General features: G+C 39.7%; 1 protein-coding gene and 1 pseudogene across 1 annotated transcript in view; one reads left to right on the top strand and one right to left on the bottom strand.

The window, feature by feature from the left end:
• Positions 1-9,753, top strand: part of LOC106628194 (uncharacterized) — a 30,207-nt pseudogene extending 20,454 nt beyond the window's left edge.
• LPGAT1 (lysophosphatidylglycerol acyltransferase 1) overlaps positions 9,105-18,471 on the bottom strand; it is a 61,095-nt gene continuing 51,728 nt past the window's right edge. Inside the window, exon 8 of the mRNA XM_005523351.3 lies at positions 9,105-14,936. Coding sequence (XP_005523408.2) covers positions 14,785-14,936 — 152 coding nt within the window. The 3' untranslated portion in view covers positions 9,105-14,784. The remainder of the gene's footprint in view (positions 14,937-18,471) is intronic.

Genomic DNA, 18,471 nt, shown 5'->3' with positions numbered 1-18,471 from the left:
TTTTAATCTATTTCTCTGTGCTGATATACTAAATTTGTTTTGAGGTTTCAGATAAATTTGGAACATTTTAGCTTTTCATTTTAATTAGTAGGCACGAGAGGACCTGACCCCTTTTATAATAACTGGAAGGGTTGAATAATCAAAGTCTGAGTAGTCAAGGTCAAAATACATTTCTTAATGTACATCTTATAGTTATCTAATACCAACTCTATACATCACAGATGTTAATCTACAAAATCTTTAGAACCCAAATATTTGGTTTTTCTCTATTAACAGATTAAAAAAGACACCATTTATAAATTGAAAATTATTAATGTCACAGTTGCCTAACATTGCTTGTAGTAGCAGTGCATCTGCTCATGTTTGGGTCTGTTCACATCAGGAATAATACTTAGGATAAAGCTGCTTCTGTCTTTAATACAGGATCTGTAATGTCACGGGAGGTTCAATGTCTGCACCACAAGCACAATTACATAATGATGCATCACCCACAGTATCTATTGGTGTGCATTTGTCAACAAGGATGAGAGGCATATGCTTAGAGGGATCAATGTTCCTGTTAACACATTGCATCAGAGGGATGAGCAGACACCCCCATGGAAATGGATCCCAGGAGCAGGTAGCCTGGATTTGTTAAGACATTGTTCTCATTTTTCCTGAAAGTAAACATGAAATAATCTCTGCTTGGTTATGCTAATCTGTTTTCAAAGCTTGATACAATTTGTCAGAACAGGCTATTTCACCATTATAAAAACTCTGGACTCGGGGTGCTGCTCCTGCAGCAATGGATTTGGGAGAGAAAAGGGAGAAATTGGCCTATACATAGAGCTACACAGCAGCACCAGTTCATGGCAGTGCTTACAACACTACAACTGGTGCACTAGGAGGAAGCTAAATAAGCATGCTTGCATATGCCTGAGCCAATTAACTAAACCATCACAAGCCTGTATGTAAGTACACAAGATCTTTTCCAGCCTTAATGATTCTATGATAATTACGTCTACAATGCTGCTTCCTATGTCTCATATTCAAAATAACTGCTTCAGCCAAGTAATTCTTCAGCTTTCTGGAAAGAACAAGCTAGAAGTAAGGTGTTTATACCAGAAAAGAATAGAAGGCAGGAAGAGACAACTTGTAATAGATATAATGAGCCCCTAACAAGGAATTGCTCAAGAGAGGGCAAGGTGGGGTATTGTACAACCAACCCCCATCAGGGTGAATGCTGAGGACTTGTCCCATAATTTCATCTTCAGTGCTTAGCTCACCAAACCCTTGTCCTAAAGTCTGTTTCTTTCATTGAACTTTCCTTCCCCTCCTCTAGCTCTGTTTGGAAACCTCCTGAAGCAGTGCCATGAGATCTAATGAGCACTATTAGTCAGCCCTCTGCTGCCTTGGTTCTTGGCTGGTGTGGTCACACAGACTGAAATCAGAGCCTGTCCAAACCAATAAGCCACACTCTGGATGGAACATCTGAAAGGCAGAACACCCACCTACACTTTTAATGTAGTGGTCATCACTGGCAGAGAAACTGAGAGGTGTAGGAGGTAAGCTCTGCATCTGCACAAATAAATCAGGAAATGATCCTGAATTATGACACCCAGTGCTCCCATCCTTTGGGAAGCCTGGGAGAGCCAGTACTGCAGATAAGAGAGCCACTGCTATGAGCAAGTAGCTCCAGAGGCTGCTTTTCATGGACTGCATGCAGCACTAGGAACGGACTGCAGGTTATGTTTTAAACAGTACCCAGCAATGTAGATGTAACTGGGTTTGGGATATTGTGCTTGAGCAGTTCGCTTCCACAGGGTATCTCACTCCAGTCAGCAATCATCTGGCCCAGCTGCAGCCTTAGGCATTTACTTTGTAATTCACTCCCTCCAATAAAAATATAAGAATTCATGTTTTATAAAGCTGGAAGACTTTCTAGTGCAGTGCAAAAATGTAGTGCATCTCTCTCATGTTTATTCACCATTATAAATGCCACTTTTCTTTTTAATTTTGACACATATGAACTTACTGCTTCTTCTCTCCAATTTTGCCTAAATGTTAAAGCAAAATTCAATCTCTAAATATCTTTCTTTCTTGTAGGTCAGCTGGATGGAAGCACCTTCTTTATTTTCTCTTTTAGGGTGCAGTCCTGAGATAAGTGAGCTTTCTCATCATTTGAAGCTTAAGCGTGAGCCATTACTCAGCTAAAAGTCCAGATGGAATGTTGTCAGAAGACTTCTTACCCAGCTCTGGGACAACAGGTGGGCAGGGAGAAAGCAAGGCTGAGAAGAGAGCAGCATCTCACTGGCTATTTAGCTGAAACATTGTAAAATATCTCAGTCACTGCTTGAGCAGAAGCTCATGATTCCACAGATCTTGGCCTGAGAAATTCCTATTTGGGCCAGCACAACACAGCACAGCAAGTGGTATCAACGCTAAGCCAATGCCACAGAAGCCCAGGCCTTCCTAGTAAATCTCTTTGACAGTCAGTTTATCAAACACCTGATACCTACCAGGGATCAGGGGGATGCAACATGGTTAGTAACCTGCTGCATCACCAGAGAAAACTGAGGACAGCACCAGTTTGACAGATCTTATATAACAAGTCCAAAAATCTCAGCACAGATGTAATAATCCTCTTATTTATATATCTCCTTTTGGAGAGGATGAAGGACTCTTAACATTTCAGTGCTGGAAACTTCCACTGGTGATGCAAGTTGCAGGAAAGATAATGTCCTGAAGCACTTAGGTAGCTGAGCCTCTGCAGAACCACAGCAAGAGAGGCAACACTGTCAGGCTGCACTACCAGACAAAAAGGCACTGAGCAATCCAGGTGCAGCAGGTACCTACAGGATGTTGTTTGAGAAATGTTCTTAAGACTTCAAGTGGAAATTAGATAAAAAAGTATGTTTCTCTCTAGCTGTAGCAGATAATTTCTGGAAGGATTTTGCATCTGGGACATGTTCAGGAGAGATTTATCATCTTAAGGAAACTGGGATTTGCCCAAGGTCAAGACAGGATGGTCTGTGCAGTTGTTTATGGCAAATCCTTAAACTGCAAAAAACAAAAAAAAAATGAGCAGCCCAAAGCTTTGTACAAGCCAAAACATTAATTTTATCCTTTTCATTAAACTTTAGTTTCTCCAGGTGCTCTTAAACTTGTTTTCAACCTAAAACAGGATCCTGGGCATGAAATAGCAATCCAAAAGTTAAATCACCCAGTGATTTTTAGTATCATGAGAGTTTACTTGACTAAGAGCAGCACAATTTAAATCAGTTAAGTTTTTCTGACATTAATGCCACATTCTGACACAGGAAAAATACTGTTCTATGTCCTATCTGCAAAGGTAGTATCTAAAAAATTCTAAATTATCAACTGTTAATACAAATTCCTACAGCATACCATGACTCACCCTACCTTCCCAATTAATTGAATCACCAGAAAGTATGTCCACAGCAATGTTTGTATTGCAGATGGTTCAACCAGCTCATGTAGGATAGTGGGGTGCACTTCATTATCTTTTCAGCTCTCTGGAAATTGTGCTGGAGTACCAAGACCTACCAGAGTATGCCAGTTTGTTGAATTATATATCCAAAGAGATGGTAAGCGCATGAGATCTGGTAATCCTAAAAATACATGTGGCTTTGCTTAGGTGGAGATAAAAGCAGTGGCAAAAAATATGAAAAGTTTTGCTACGGTAAGGACAGGAGAAAGAGTCACACTTCACTTTTTTGAACCCAATCCTGGGCACTTTCAAGGACAGGTTTAAAGCTGACAAAGTGCAAATGCTGTGCTTACCCACTTAACCTGAGTGGGTTGCAGGTTCCAGGCTAGGCTGCATTTAGAGAGAGCCCAGTGAGAGAAACAAGCTAGTTTTCTATCCCCATCCTTTTCTGATTTAATGATCCTTTAAATGTCATGTGTCCCCTTTCCCATCTCCCAAGATGCAGGAAGTTGTTTTGACTTTCCCACTGATTTGATTTTGTCTGCCTCCAGCTTTGCAGCAATGCAAACGTCTTCCTGGCAAGAAGGAGACCCCGCCTTTGATGTTTGATTTAATTACCAGCAGCCAGTGCACAAGGAAGGAAAGAGAATAAGCAAATCCCAGTGCAGAGCCTTTGCATACACAAAACATATATTTTACATAAATGTGTCAGTTGGCTCCTACTCCTTATAGAAACCCCACCCAACAGCTCCTTTTTGTTGTTATTTTTGTTTCCCTTTAACAGTTTCAGCCTTCTTAGCCTTCAATAGCAAATGATGCAGCAATTATGATTAACCACTAGCAAAATGTATTTTCTCTCCCTCCTGACTTGCAAACTCCAAAGTATTAAAAAAAAATAACAAATTTTGTCATACTAACTTCTGAGGTGGGTGCCACTGTAACAGTTGCCACTGTAACACATACTTTTGATACCCAGTAAGGGTTATTGCCCTAACGTGGAGACTTCCATGCAGTGCTCTAAGTAAGGCATGTTTTGTTCCTGCAGTTTTGATAATTTAGCTGCAGGTCTGGCCTGTCTTACTATGCAGCTTATTCCTGATTCATCTTCTGAGCTTACAAAATACCGGATAAAAATAGATTATTGTTCTATCTAAATTCCCATAATCCTTGTACTCATTAAAAATAAAGTCATGTAACTGTACTTAGTCAGGATTGCACTAATTAGTACAACTGGCACTTCTGACCTTGTGATTTCTACCCTTAATACACTCAGGTTGGCTGTGCTGCCTGCATTAACATACCTAGCATATATAATACCTCCTTACACAACAAAGTGCTGCAGAGAGAAATGCAAACCAGAAAATAAAGGTCAGGAGCCTGTATGGAGTTTCTCCACATCCTCATCCTTTGGCTTCATCGAATATTTTTTATTTATTTCCATATAAGAAATTAGAAATTCACAAATGAAAATCAGGGGCTAACTTTTCATAGATCCATTAGGAGATAGGGCAGCTCCTCAAAGTGCTATTGATCAGTGGCTCTGGTTCAGGTTAGCAGTTTGTTGGATTCTGTAACAGCTCCTAGGATCTCAAAAATTTCTAGGAAATAGCAGCACAAGCTTATTAAATTTGACTGATTTATTTTTATTGCTTTTATTTTATTTTAAAGAAAGACAGATTAATATGAAGGAAACAACTTCCTTGTTCTCACTTTACCTTGGGGAACAGCTTTATCTTTTTAGTCTTCTTCACTATGCAATAAAATTAAATGTGGGTATTTTTGTGTAGGAAATTAAAAACTGTTGGCAGCAAATTTTTGTTCTGTAGCTGCTAACTTATTTATTGTTTGATTTATATGAGTCACTGGAGTCAGGAAATTACTGATCCATTAACAAATCTAATCCTCTCACCATCAAGCTGTATGGATAAGTAAATAAATTATACCAACAGCACGATCAATTCTCTGAATGTTGTAATAAAAAGCAGAAGGAACTTAAGTATGCAGGTGATAGATCTACCACAATGAGAACAGAAATTTACATAGTTCAGAGAAATACTCAGTTGTGGTAGACTGACATAGGATATAAAAACAAGAAAGATAGAGGGAATAAGCTACATCAGGGTTTGAGGGTTTTTTTAAAATATCTCATAACACAGGAGGAAAGAAGAACGAATGCAAACACAAAATGAAGCTTTTTCTGAAAAATGTGGACTTCTGACAGAGTTTCCAAGTGGCCTGCAGGACTCATTAACCTTCCCAAGCTCAAAAATCATCAGGTCAACAAAATAAAACCAAAAACTAAACCAACAAAATAGGGATTTCAGTCAGCCAGGATTGTAAGCCAACTTCTAGTGGAAGGGTTAGGAAGAAAATTCCTATATATAGCAAGGTTATTTGATGCTTGTCCACTCCAGGGATTCTTACAATCTTCTCTGAGGCACTTGTCCTAGCTATTCTGGGTGTGTGGATAATGGCTCAGACATATCTGAGGGCCTGATTCTCTATGCAACTCCAGTCATCTGTGCTTAAATAAGAAAGGAAGACATTTTAATAGTTCCTCCACATATGCAAATGATTAATCTGAAAAATTAGCATTGTATTTATTGCTATTTCTTGCAGAATTGAGGCTGGTAAGCCTGGAGCAGAAAACAGAAATGTTGCATTGAGAAGGTAAAAGCATAGAAAAAGAATCTGCCATCTAGCTGCTAATAAAATTCTACGTTTCACAAACATTTGGGCCAAAGCCCATGAATTATTTAGTCTTGTTACCTGCATAATGTAGGACACAACCTCCCTCTGTAATTAGGCTCAACAGTACCTACTTCTATTTCAGCTCTGTAATAAAACATTTAAGGCAACAGTTCTGATTTCAGGACTTGAGGGATGGAGAACAGAACACATGCCTTAAGTTGGGGCTTTCCCTCCCTTCCTCATCCTGAGCTCAGCTCATTACATCCTGCACGGAACTGCTGCCTCTTCAGTCTTTTATTTTCCCAGCCGAGAGTCCATGACTGACAGCACCAGCTGAGTACTTGTACATAACACAGTGGTATTTTACTTAACCTTTGGATGAGCTAACAAGACTTCCTTCTTTCTCTAAGTTTTTCTAGACTAACTTTGTAGCTTTTATTGTCTCTGCCTGGGGTTTTTTAGGGGTTGTGCTGGTACAGCTTCACTTTGTGTGTGTAAGGTTTATTCAATGATTAATGCTAAAAATCAATCTTCACCTAGATCCTTCTGTCAGCACAACAGAGACTCTGGCAAGGGCCTCACAGGAGCAGGTGTTAGACACAGCCTTTGGTGACTGTTCTCACCTACAGGTGCTTCTGCCCACTTAGCAAATCCTTAGCTGCCTGTTCTGAACTTCAGGTGCTTCTGCCCACTTAGCAAATCCTTAGCTGCCTGTTCTGAACTTCAGGGATCAGCTGTGGTACAAACATGGAATATCAAACTGCATTTTGTGATTATTTCCCATGGAGAATGGCTGGAATAAGAAAACCCATCAGTTACCACCTAAAGTGACAGTAGAATCAACACTTAATATTGGAATAAATGGAAGTACAAGAAAATTTTTTTGACATAAATTAATCCAGTGCTACCTAAGCAACCCTGCTTCAGCAAATATTACTGCAGGCCTGTGGGCAATTAACGAGCTTAGTTTTAAGACTCTACTAAGTATTATTCACACCTGGTTTTGTTGTCAGTTTTGGATTAGAAATTTCCTGGAAAAGCAACCCCACCCATCTTGTATGCTATAAGGTTCAGCTCTGAAGGCTCGTAAAATTGCTTGTCAGGTGAGGTCCTATAAACCATTTGGCCATGGTGTAACAAAGCAGAGCACTGCACATAAAATGTTCCACGGGTTTTGCCAGCTGCAAGAGAGTATTTAGTCAGAGCAGTGGCAAAAAAAACAAACCCAAAACCAAACCAAACCATCAGTTCTGTTCTAACAGATTCTAAGTTTGGCATTTTCAGTACATGAAAATTACCGTCTCATCCAGTGAAAGGAGTTTTCTTTCAGGATGCCTGATATCTTGTGCACTTCAAGGCAGAGGTGCAGGACAGCCCCTAACAGCTCTGGGTTTCTCCCCTTCAAATCCTTGCTGATGAGGAAGACCAGTGTGTCTGCCTAAGAGAAATGCAGAGAGCAGGGAACACATCCTGAACATGTGCAAGAACAGTGTCAGAAGCATCTTCAGTGTTGCAAAAAGCACAAAGGAAGTAGAAAACCCAACAGCTTTCACTTCAGGGGAAAACTCTGCCAGGCTCTTCCCTTCCATCTTACCTTCTCAGTTTGAATCAATATTCAATATATGGTCTCACTAATGTTGCAGAGGGAAATCCTGCTATCCTCTGCTCCTACTTGGTCTATCTGTTCAAAGGGTCAAATCTGCCCTTTTATTTACTTCTATGTATTTATTTACAGCAGAAATGCCAATGCAGCTCTCAGTTGCCAGAATATCTCAACTCTTGTGTTTTTTGGGATAATTTCTCTTCCTGGGACACATCTATTCCTTATGGAGAGATGACCTTCCTTTTGCTCAGTATCAAACATACACTGCACAAGTGACTTGGAGCATTCAGCAACTTGTTCACATTAGTAACAAATCAGTAATAAATTGTGGTTTATTTAATATAATTTATGAAAATATTGTACACAGTTGAACAGATCTGCAGAATTATACTAGCCAACTGTTAATGAAAACTTCCCTCTTCAAAAGTAATTCAGTATAAATTGATCTTTTAATTTTTCTCCTTCAGGTTCTCAAGTGAGATTATAAAAAACAGCTCTATTGTGGCATATAATAATGAGCCACATTTGCCATCAGTTTTAGTCCTGCAGTTTTGAGTAAGACCAGTGTTGCTTTTTCCCAAAGCTACGCAGAAGAGCTCTACTGAGGTTACCTTATTACGCACTCCTTTTATAGATCCAGAGTTTGATCTTATTGATCACTTTCACAACATCCACTTTTTTAGAACTTCCGATTTCCCAAGGTAAACTTAAAAATCCACATGTCACCATCCAGCAAGCTCTTTGCCACCTTTAATCCACTATCTATCTGTTCTTATCAGCCTTTAATACTTACACAATAATGCCATTTACAACAAACTCAATGATTATTTTTAAGCAAAAATACTGGCAGCCTTTATTCAGCTGCACCAGATCCCAGCACTAGCTGCTCTGAAATTCCTGATGCACCACTGCTCCTAGCCCATGGAGAAGTCTTAGTCAAACCTGGTACAAAATCAGACTGGCATTATAAAGGACAACCAACCTAAGAGACTTCTTCCTTATTCCACAGACAGCTCAAGGACATATGGGAAGTTTAAATTAACAGATTCTAGTTACAGAAAGGTATTGACAAGAAAACCTCTTTTTTTCTCCTCCAGGATGTATCTTCTTTGCCTTTGAGATCAAAGTAATTGCAGCACGTAACACCTGACCGCCTCAGCTGCCTGTTTTTTTACCTGTAGCCTTTCATCATTTTTCACAGGATGATTTTTTTTTGTCAAATCAAGACAAAAATGGTTTTTTTGTAAACCAGAGTAAGCACCCATGATATTCACACATCTTTTTTATTTGCTGTTTCAGCTGAAATTAGTGGTCTTTAAAAATGAAGAGCATCCTTTCAGAAAAGCTGACAGTTACCAGAACAGCAAAAATACAATAGAGTCCTGAGAGATAAAAATTTATTTGTCTCATCAGCATGTCATGATATGGCCACAACTCATACAGCTGACATTCTCATAGCCAAGAGGGATGGTTTTTCTTTTTAAAAATACATTTTTCTTTCCAGCAGGAAGTATTTTTTAAAAACAAATATTTCATACTAGGCAGGAATTAAAAACAATGGCTTTTTCAGTTTGACAACACGGCCGGTAAGCACTGGATCCCCCACCAGTGTCTTAATATTCAGATTTCAAGTTTTCCCTCCTGCTCCCCAATTCTCCCACCCCTCACTGAAAAACACCACACAGAAAAACAAGACAAAACCCAGAAGGGAAACAAAGAGGTAGACGTCACTACAACCATGGCGCTGTTTTGGAAATTGTGCAAGATGTCTCACAATGCTCCAAGGAGTTCCTTTTCCCTTCATTAAACGTTGCAGAACTGGGCCCCCAGCAGTGAACTCAAGAGGTGGCAGGAGCCAAGAGCCATCGCCAGCGAGAGGTGCCAGGGCTGCAAAATGAGTGGGGCTGTCCCACCTAGCATTGCTCTGCCCAGCTGGTGTTGCATAAAACCAGATCCCTCTTCAAAACTGTATGGATTTCACAATGATGACAGCCTTGCTCCCAACAAGGCTGGAGTCACGTCCTTCTAGGAGGCAAACCAGGGTCAAGAGAGCTCAGGTTCTGCTCTTGGCATGCCCTCAGCTCTTAAACTTTAGGAAGACTCATTGCTACAGTGACTTGCAGAGGAACTCTGCAGCCTGGGCCCTGGCACAGATTCTAGCAGGTGCTGGAGCGAGTGAGGGCTGCAGAAGCTGCTGTCCCTTCTCCCCTATTGCTCCACTCCTCTTGCCACTTCTGGCACTGAAACATTTGTCTCTGTGTTCTTCCTAAAAAACAATGTTATCTATCACAAATGAACACTGTGGCTGTAGAGTGAACCAAAGCATTATTTTACTATTTGTTGTGTTTATGGTAAGCACAGTAAAGGTTGTATATCCATTAGTAATAAGCACAATAAATACAACCATCAAAGAAAATCTCATCTATTAAGGATCAGAAGCATATGAAATAGTCTTGAAAAAAACTTAACTCTATTTTTGCCACAGGAAAAAAACCAAAACACCTAACCCAAAAAAAACCCACAAAAAACTACAAACCAGCCCAGGGAAAAGAAAGAAATGCTGCTTCTGGTATCTGTCTACATTTCTGAAAGACATCTTGGCTGCTGGGAAGATTTTTTAAAAAAATACCCCAATTAAATAAATTCAGCAAAATAATTCCAAACATGACTAGCCCTTTGCAAAACCACTGACAGTCACTCCAGGCTTCCACATCCATTTTACCACATGGAACAAAAATACAGGTAAGAGAGGAGAAAACTGGAGGTGAAGACACTTGTATAAAAAAACCCAAAAAAATCCTGTTCATCACATAATATGAACACCATGGTGGGGTAATTATAAGGAACTAACTCATTTTAATAGGACAGTTGTTCAGTGAATAATTACTTCATTATCTCATGAAAAAATAAAAGGCCTAACTTTAAAATGCATAGAATCCTTCCAATGACTTCTATTATAGCCAGGCAGTCTACAGCTCCTACAGAAAACGTAGTTGCTCAGAAGCATTTCTGATGTAGGCAGACATTTTAAACCAGAGTACGGTTTCCATTTTGCTCTTCCCACTGTTCCTTTGTATTTTTTTAAAAGAAGTGTAAAAACTATCAAATATGCAATTTTGCAAAATAACCCTTTATTTCATATGGCTCCATTATTTCCAAAAAATACAGAACCCCAGATGTATAATTTTGTGTGATTGTATCAGATCACCACAAAATCTCCAGCTGACTGTCAAGAGAATGCATCCAACCCTGGGCTCGTGATTTGGAAATCCCAGTTTTAGGTACCTTTGGTCCCAAAATTTACGTCAAGGCAAAGCGGAGCAGTTGAACCCTGTCACACACAGTGATCGGTATCTGTTATTATCTTGTACAAACAGGTGAAAAAAGTTAACAGCACTTTATGGCAGTGTCACACAAAGAAAAGTTACATCATCTGCAAACCAAGTGAACAATGAACAGTACTGCAGTGATAGCTTTATTTTTACTGCAAGAAGATGCACCTTATTTGTAACGCTGAGGGAGAGGGAAGCTTTTAATTTTTCAGGAAAGCAAGGTAAACTGAAATTTCACTTTTCAATGTGACAGCAACTTTAAAAAAAAAAAAAGGGGGGGGGGTGGAGAAAAGAAGGAAAAGAGACACCATGGTTGCAAAACTCAACAGAACCACACATGGAACCAAGTGAGATTGAAATGATGGCGCACTCACCCCAGGGCACTGAAGAAATTGCTCGGTGTGGATGGGCAGATGCTCTTCACATCATGGGATTCACAGAGCAGAAAAGCTAAACCGTGAGGACTGACACAACTTCAACTGTAACAACTTCTTTATGAACAATTAAACATAGAAACATGAAGATGCTTTGTGGGCAACCCTAGCAGAGAACCATCTTTATTCTTATTATTTGCAATGCACTCAAATTACTGTGTTCTCACTTCTGTGTACAACAGCTTTCAGTTAGAATTTTTTCTGTTTTTAATTTTTGATCATTTTACACATTTTCCATTATTTTTCCCCTAACATAAATTCAATGTGATACTAATTTGTGATCAACTGTGTAGTTCATTAACATCACTTTCTAACAAAACACATTTTGAACACTCCAGAGGAGGCAACGGTGCAGCAAAATGCCCACTACATCCAGAACTGGAGCCAACTGCCAGAAGGTAGAACCGAAGTGCAGCTGACAGGAATTAGTGTTTTACAGATTCACCTGCTAAGCTCCAGACTGTCTGGACCAGCACAATATTTTTAGCACTGAATTTCCTACTTATTGTATCCATTTTACATCTTCCCCTTCATAGCAGAACTTATTTTATCTGATTTATTCTCTTTCATGAAGCAGCATCCAGGATCATGCTGGGAGGGTCCTTTGGAGTTGCTTTCCAACAGTTTCATTCTGGTGTCACCCACAGCAACTCAGCGAGCCGCGGTGTCAGCTGCTCTTCATGTTTCCCAGTGCAAGCAGGAGAGAAACCGGGGACCTGACACTATTTCCTCACCCTACTGAAACAACAACCAGTGCTTGGAAACAACAAGCAATCTTGCAAGATTAAGAACTACAGAGGAACAAAGTGAAAATGAACAGGACCAGATCAATCTAACGCTTGTCTGAAACATTACTGCACAGTGCTAATTTCTTGAGGCAGCACGTGAACATTTGCTGTTGGCTGCAACCCACTGGGAAAATAAAAATACTGCATTTGATAAAACAAGATGCCCTTACATGGAGTTCACAGGGTCTAGAAAGAACAGTCTCCTGATGTGAGTAACTGCTGTGCAATCTGCTTATGTAAACTTCCCTTTTTGCATCAGTCCAGTCTGTCCTAGCTCAAAGTAAAATGAGTTGTACTCTGGGCATCTCTGTGGTTCTGATCAAACTACATGGGGGAGGACAGCAGTGAGTAGCTTGCCACCTGCCTTCTGCAGTTTTAAGGGTCAGTCCCATGGGCAGCAGAAATAACCATTTATACAACAGTGCTGGGCTGCCCCAACAGGCCCCTGTCAAAGGGCAGATTAAATACTTTCTTTCCATCAGCTGAACTTCAGCAAGAGCAACATGAAACAACAAACACTCCACATACTCTCTCCTTATCACAGCATACCTACCTCTTTTTAATGGTTACACCAAAATTCAGGTGCAGAGATGGTATTTCTAAACAGCATCTTGCCCCAAACATGAAGCTATTGGCAACCACTGTGCTTTGTCTCCAGCCCCCTGTGGAGTCAGGGAGGGAACACACACTTCAGGGGACCTTACTGTGGTGTGTCATTTTGCATCCATCTCCACTGAGCAACCACTGCTGCATGGAGAAGGGCAGGGATGGCATATTTGACAAGGTATTTTTCCACAAAGCCAGGGAAATTGGCACTGCCTTGTGTTTTGGTATGCTCTTTGCTCCCCCTGCCCCCAGAAAGAGAACACTGGCAAGGTTTTGTATTCTGCACACCACCTCCTGTGATTCATGTAGCAGCAGAGGGAGACAAGAAGGGGAATCAATATTGCTAGCTCAGAGCCAAAACTACTGAGGGCTTACTTTGTTCTCAACAAAATTACTCTGTAAAAGGCAATATGCCAACATCTGAAGTTCTGGCTACCCTGCCTGTATTTAGAGAGATTAGTTTTATTTTAGGAACAGTTCTCGCAAATCTGTGCATAATCACATAAACACAATGCCAACCAGACCTGCCAGAAGCAAGGCTGTACATCACAGACATCCTTTCAAAAGGATCCTGCACTACACATCTGAAAGTGTCTTCTGTTCCCATCTGCCCTTCAGTTCAACCCATCCTTCTTCCAGTATGATTTCAGCAGTAAGATTTTAGTGGTGAGCTAATTAATACTACCCTCCATGTAGTTATTCAGAATATTTACCATACTTATTTTTTCAGTAGCATCTTCCTACAGATTTAGGATAGCAATTATACCTATTTTTACTTTTTACGAAACTAGTTTTTCTTCTGTTATTCCTTAGCAAAACATTAAGATGGTTGGCATTGTATTATTTAAACTCTCCCACAAGTATATTTAGCACTGTTGCAACTAGCGGGGAGAAAAAGGCCTCTATAAACCACTCCAAGGTCACCTTGGTTGGACTGCAGTATACAAAATACAAAGGTGGCTAAAAATCACCAGCAGCACCAGCAGGCCTTCAGAAACAGCTAGAATTGCTCTGCCTTCCAATGCATGACAAACAAAGCTTCCCTCTGTTCCCTAAGTTTTATGCCTTTCCTTCACTGACATTTCATCTTTGAAAGTGCATTTTCAAAACTGATGATGAGGGTTGAGCTGCATTCTGAACAAAAAGGGAATTTAACTGAGTGAGTTTGTATTTTCCAAGTTTCCCTATAACACGAGACACTGGTAGCACATGGAACTTGGGAGAGCTGATGGCAAGACCACAGCAGGGATGGGCTGATTCATCCCACGTGGACAGCTTTTAATCACACTGTGATGCTGCAATGCTTGTTTGAGGACCAGTCTTGTCACAGGACAGACCTGACACCGGATCTTATTTGGGTGTTGGGTTTAGATCAATGTGTCTGGTACAACAACTGCTGACTGCGTAGCCACAAAGACACTTCCACCAGCTCTGTCGAGGATCTCTGACTCCAGCACAATGAGCTGCAATAAAGTACACGTTGTGCAAATGAGGAATCTCTACCACACCAATGCTGTACACACTACTGAAGAGACAAGTTGCTGAATTTTCTGAGCTCTAACTACAATGCCAAGAAATATTTGTGGTGACAAAGCTTTCTTGTCACAGACATTCTTCTATGGTGGTTGTACGATTGCACCTTTTGTCCAAATGCTGAAATTGCTTAAGTGTGGGTGAGAGTATACATTTTTAAAAATACAGACAATTCTTAAAATAATACATCATCAGGTCACTATGTTACTGATCTTCACTTTTAGTGGAGTTTAAAATTCCCCCAAAGAGAGGTAAAAGTCCATCCAGTATTTTCCTTTACTCTTGAATATTCACATTTGCACATACAACATGATACTCATTTGCAAGAGCCTGGATTCCCATTGTGTCCTCAAGTCCCATTCCACTTTTAAAATAGGCAATGGTACAAATACTGAAAAAGGCAGTACCACATCCCTCCTGACAAAAATGCAAATGATTGTATGGCAACCAGCCACAGGTTACTGAGGGTCATCTCCCGAGAAATCGCTTTTGTCTGACCCTGGGGTGGTGGAAAAGCTCCTGCAAGAGAAAAGAAAACACATTTAATACTTTGCATAGGAATTACAGCCTTAATGCACAATTCTTTACCACCACAGCATGTCCCAGCAATGAATCACAGAGTCACAGACTGACCAGGTTGGAAGAGACCCTCAAGATCATCGAGTCCAATCCAGCCCTGACACCTCAACTAAACCATGGCACCAAGTGCCACATCCAGTCTGTTTTTAAACACATCCAGGGATGGTGACTCCACCACCTCCCTGGACTGACCATTCCAATACTTCATTACCCTTTCTGTAAAAAACCTTTTCCTAATATCCAACCTATATTTCCTTTGGTGCAGCTTGAGACCGTATCCTCTCGTTCTGTCAGTTGCTGCCTGGAGAAAGAGACCAAACCCCACCTGACTACAGCCACCTTTCAGGAAGTTGTAGAGTGTGATAAGGTCACCTCTGAGTCTCCTTTTCTCTAGGCTAAACAGCCCCAGCCCCCTCAGTCGTTCCTCACAGGGTTTGTGTTCCAAGCCCCTCACCAGCCTCATTGCCTCCTCTGGATGCACTCAAAGCATCTCAACGTCCTTACTGAACTGTGGGGCCAGAACCAGACACAGCACTCAAGGTGCAGCCTCACCAGTGCCAGGTACTGCTCTGTGTTCTAATGCTGTCAAATTTATGCAAGATTCTCCAGAAGCCTTCAAGAAAATAAAAAAACCCAAACCAAAACACAACCTCTTATGTTAATGAATAAGAACAATTTTAATTTCCTTATAAACTCTAAGCATAAGCCTGAAAGCATCCCTTAGAATCTGCTAGTACTGTACTCAACTTTTGCAGAGATATTCAACTGTCAACTAAGCTTTGTGTGCTTTTGAAGTTTTATTAGTATCTCCAGGATTGAATTTAATGGATTCCATATTAAACTCCATAGCTGTTTGGTGGTGATATACTGTGAAAAAGCAACAAACATCTATTCTTGAGGTTCCTCTTGAAAATGTAAATACACACCCACACACTTTCTTTAAAGAACAGTTTCCACATATTGTTTGAACACTCAGTCATATTGACTAAGGAAACATAATTTGCCATGGAGTTTTCCAGAAATTCTTTACTGAAATCTTTGCTTAATTGGAGAAGACTGGAAGAGATTCAACTGACAATAAAATTTGGTTTTTCCGTACTTCGACATTCTCTGATTTGCAACACTAAATTAAATGTGCCTGAATACATCAGAGCTTTATGATCATAAGCAAACTACTTGCATATATTTACATCAGCATATTAAATCATCTGTGTTACATTGTACTGAAATGCACAAAGACTTGATGACACGAAGCACTTTTGTTGTTGTTAATCCTGAACAGGGGATATAAAATTCTGAATACACCAGACAAGATGATGTACTTGTTGCAGCATTATGAAGCCTCAACTTCTCACAGAAGAACATGAAATCAATGATTGAGAGTAAAGATGAAGCAATGTCAATTTTTAATCTTAGGAACCACACAATTTGGGCAATTAGATACCATCAGCAGCTTATCTCTGTGCTTCAGATTTGCAATCACTGGAAGAACTGCAATCAAGCATCTGAGACAAAGCTTTTCTTCCTGCATGAATGCTCTTAATTAAAAAAAAAAAAGTGCAAAACCAAAGCAAACAAAGAAAAAGCCTAAAAACACCCTTGATAAGCCCCATCCACATCTCCCTGATAGGTATTTCACACTTGGGCAGATCTGCCACATCATTATTCCCCAGAAACTCACACCTACCCTTCTGTCTACTCTATGTTGGCTTTATTCTTCCATAGCCCGTTTGTTTTTTTGTACCAACAATGACCTCTGGCTTAAATACCTTTCCTTTTTCTCTGTTAAGTACAGAGAGCTGTCTCTTCCCCCTCTCCCAAGTCATCTTTGACCCTTCCCTTTCCCAGCTGAGACAAGCCAAGTACTTCTAGTTGCCCTTCACAGAAATGACTCCACCCTCCCCTTAATCTTAGCTCCCATTATCCCTCCCTCTCCCCAGTTCAATTTGTATTCCTTGACAGGAATGATGGACCTGTACCCAGGATTTCCAGATAAGTTTTCAGATCTGGTAGAACAAAGAGTGCTTCCATAGCATTAGGGATGGCATTCCTTACTTTTTTCATCACTTCACACTACGCGGCTTCTGAGCACTGGGAATGAGGAGCACGATTACTTCAGCACACCATCACTCATTTCCAATTGCCCCTAGCTTATATGTTTGGGGTTTTTTCTTTAATTGGTCCCCGAGTGTTTTTGTCCTGATAAATGTAATTTTATCAGTAACTTGTGTTACTGTGGGCTTCAAGGTTATCTTGCTACAGAGTTCAGAATTGCCAAGAACTTGCCAATATAAGTTTTCCACTATCTGCCTAAAACAAGAGTCTGTTACCTACAGCTTTTAACTTGAAATTGTTTTAATTTTATAAATGAAATGTGTAAAATACACCTGTAAAAAATTACGGGATAATTTCATGTCAAATTTAAGGCATACTTTTGTTTTGGTCTGATTTCCAGAGATCTAATATTACAGGTTTCCCCCAGGTGATTTAAGTTCTTGACACTTAAGAATACTGCAAAATGGAAAAAGGTGCTCTGGGCTTTGTTTCTTTCTCTTCACAAATAAAAATAAGCCAAGAAAATGTATTTTTACCAGTGATACTGTCAATGCAAACTTTTAAAGTTCCATGGAGCATTAAATTTTACTCCAGCTTCATGAAATAAGCTTTATTAAGAGAAATTCCTAAGCAGTGTGTATTGTAAAATAATGATAATAATGGTAACAGTAATAACAACTATAATAATAATAATAACAATAACAATAATAATAATAATAGAATAATAATAATAGAAACAGCCCTAAGTCTTAAAACCACACACACTTATGACCATGTACCAGGTGAGTACAAAGCTGGCTCTTGAGGACCCTCAGGGATTCCCCTCACAGTCAACCTCAGGACCTTTCCAAGGGGTTGCCAAAAACTGTAACCTTTTTCAGTAGGCCAACTAAAGCAATGCAAGCAAGTTCTCAAAAAGTATAAATGGCAGTAACTTTAAATTATGCTTATTTATGCCTAATAAAGTCCTATGTCACAGCATTTACATTTAAAACATGTCTTTATTAATTCATACTGATTGCACTGGAAAATTATTACCAATTATGCTATTTTGAAAGTTCATATTAATGAATAAATCTGATTATATTAATTATACGCTCATAAATTCTGGACTAGTTAGATTTACTGGGTATGACTTATTTCAATAGCATAAAATAATGTCACGAAACCAAGAATTCCTTACAGTCTATTTGCTACATTTGTGTTTTTGAAGATATTCATGAAGTTAATTGTCTAATAAAATCCAATACATGTATTTGGATGTGATTTATACAGCAGAGTCTGAACTTTGCCATCAATGATGGCTGAGTGACAGCAACATTTCAGAAAACAAAACTCTGGGTTGTTAAAGAATTCTATTAATCTCTTTAAGCACTTGGATTGATAAATTAAGCACTCAAAACTAAATTAAAGCAGCCTT

Source organism: Pseudopodoces humilis, chromosome 3 (genome assembly GCF_049639895.1).
Source record: "Pseudopodoces humilis isolate 2021_Gansu_Grassland_sample_001 chromosome 3, ASM4963989v1, whole genome shotgun sequence".
Taxonomy (NCBI): Eukaryota; Metazoa; Chordata; class Aves; order Passeriformes; family Paridae; genus Pseudopodoces; species Pseudopodoces humilis.
Note: the sequence above shows the minus strand (reverse complement) of the source record. Positions and strands in the feature narration are given on the sequence as shown.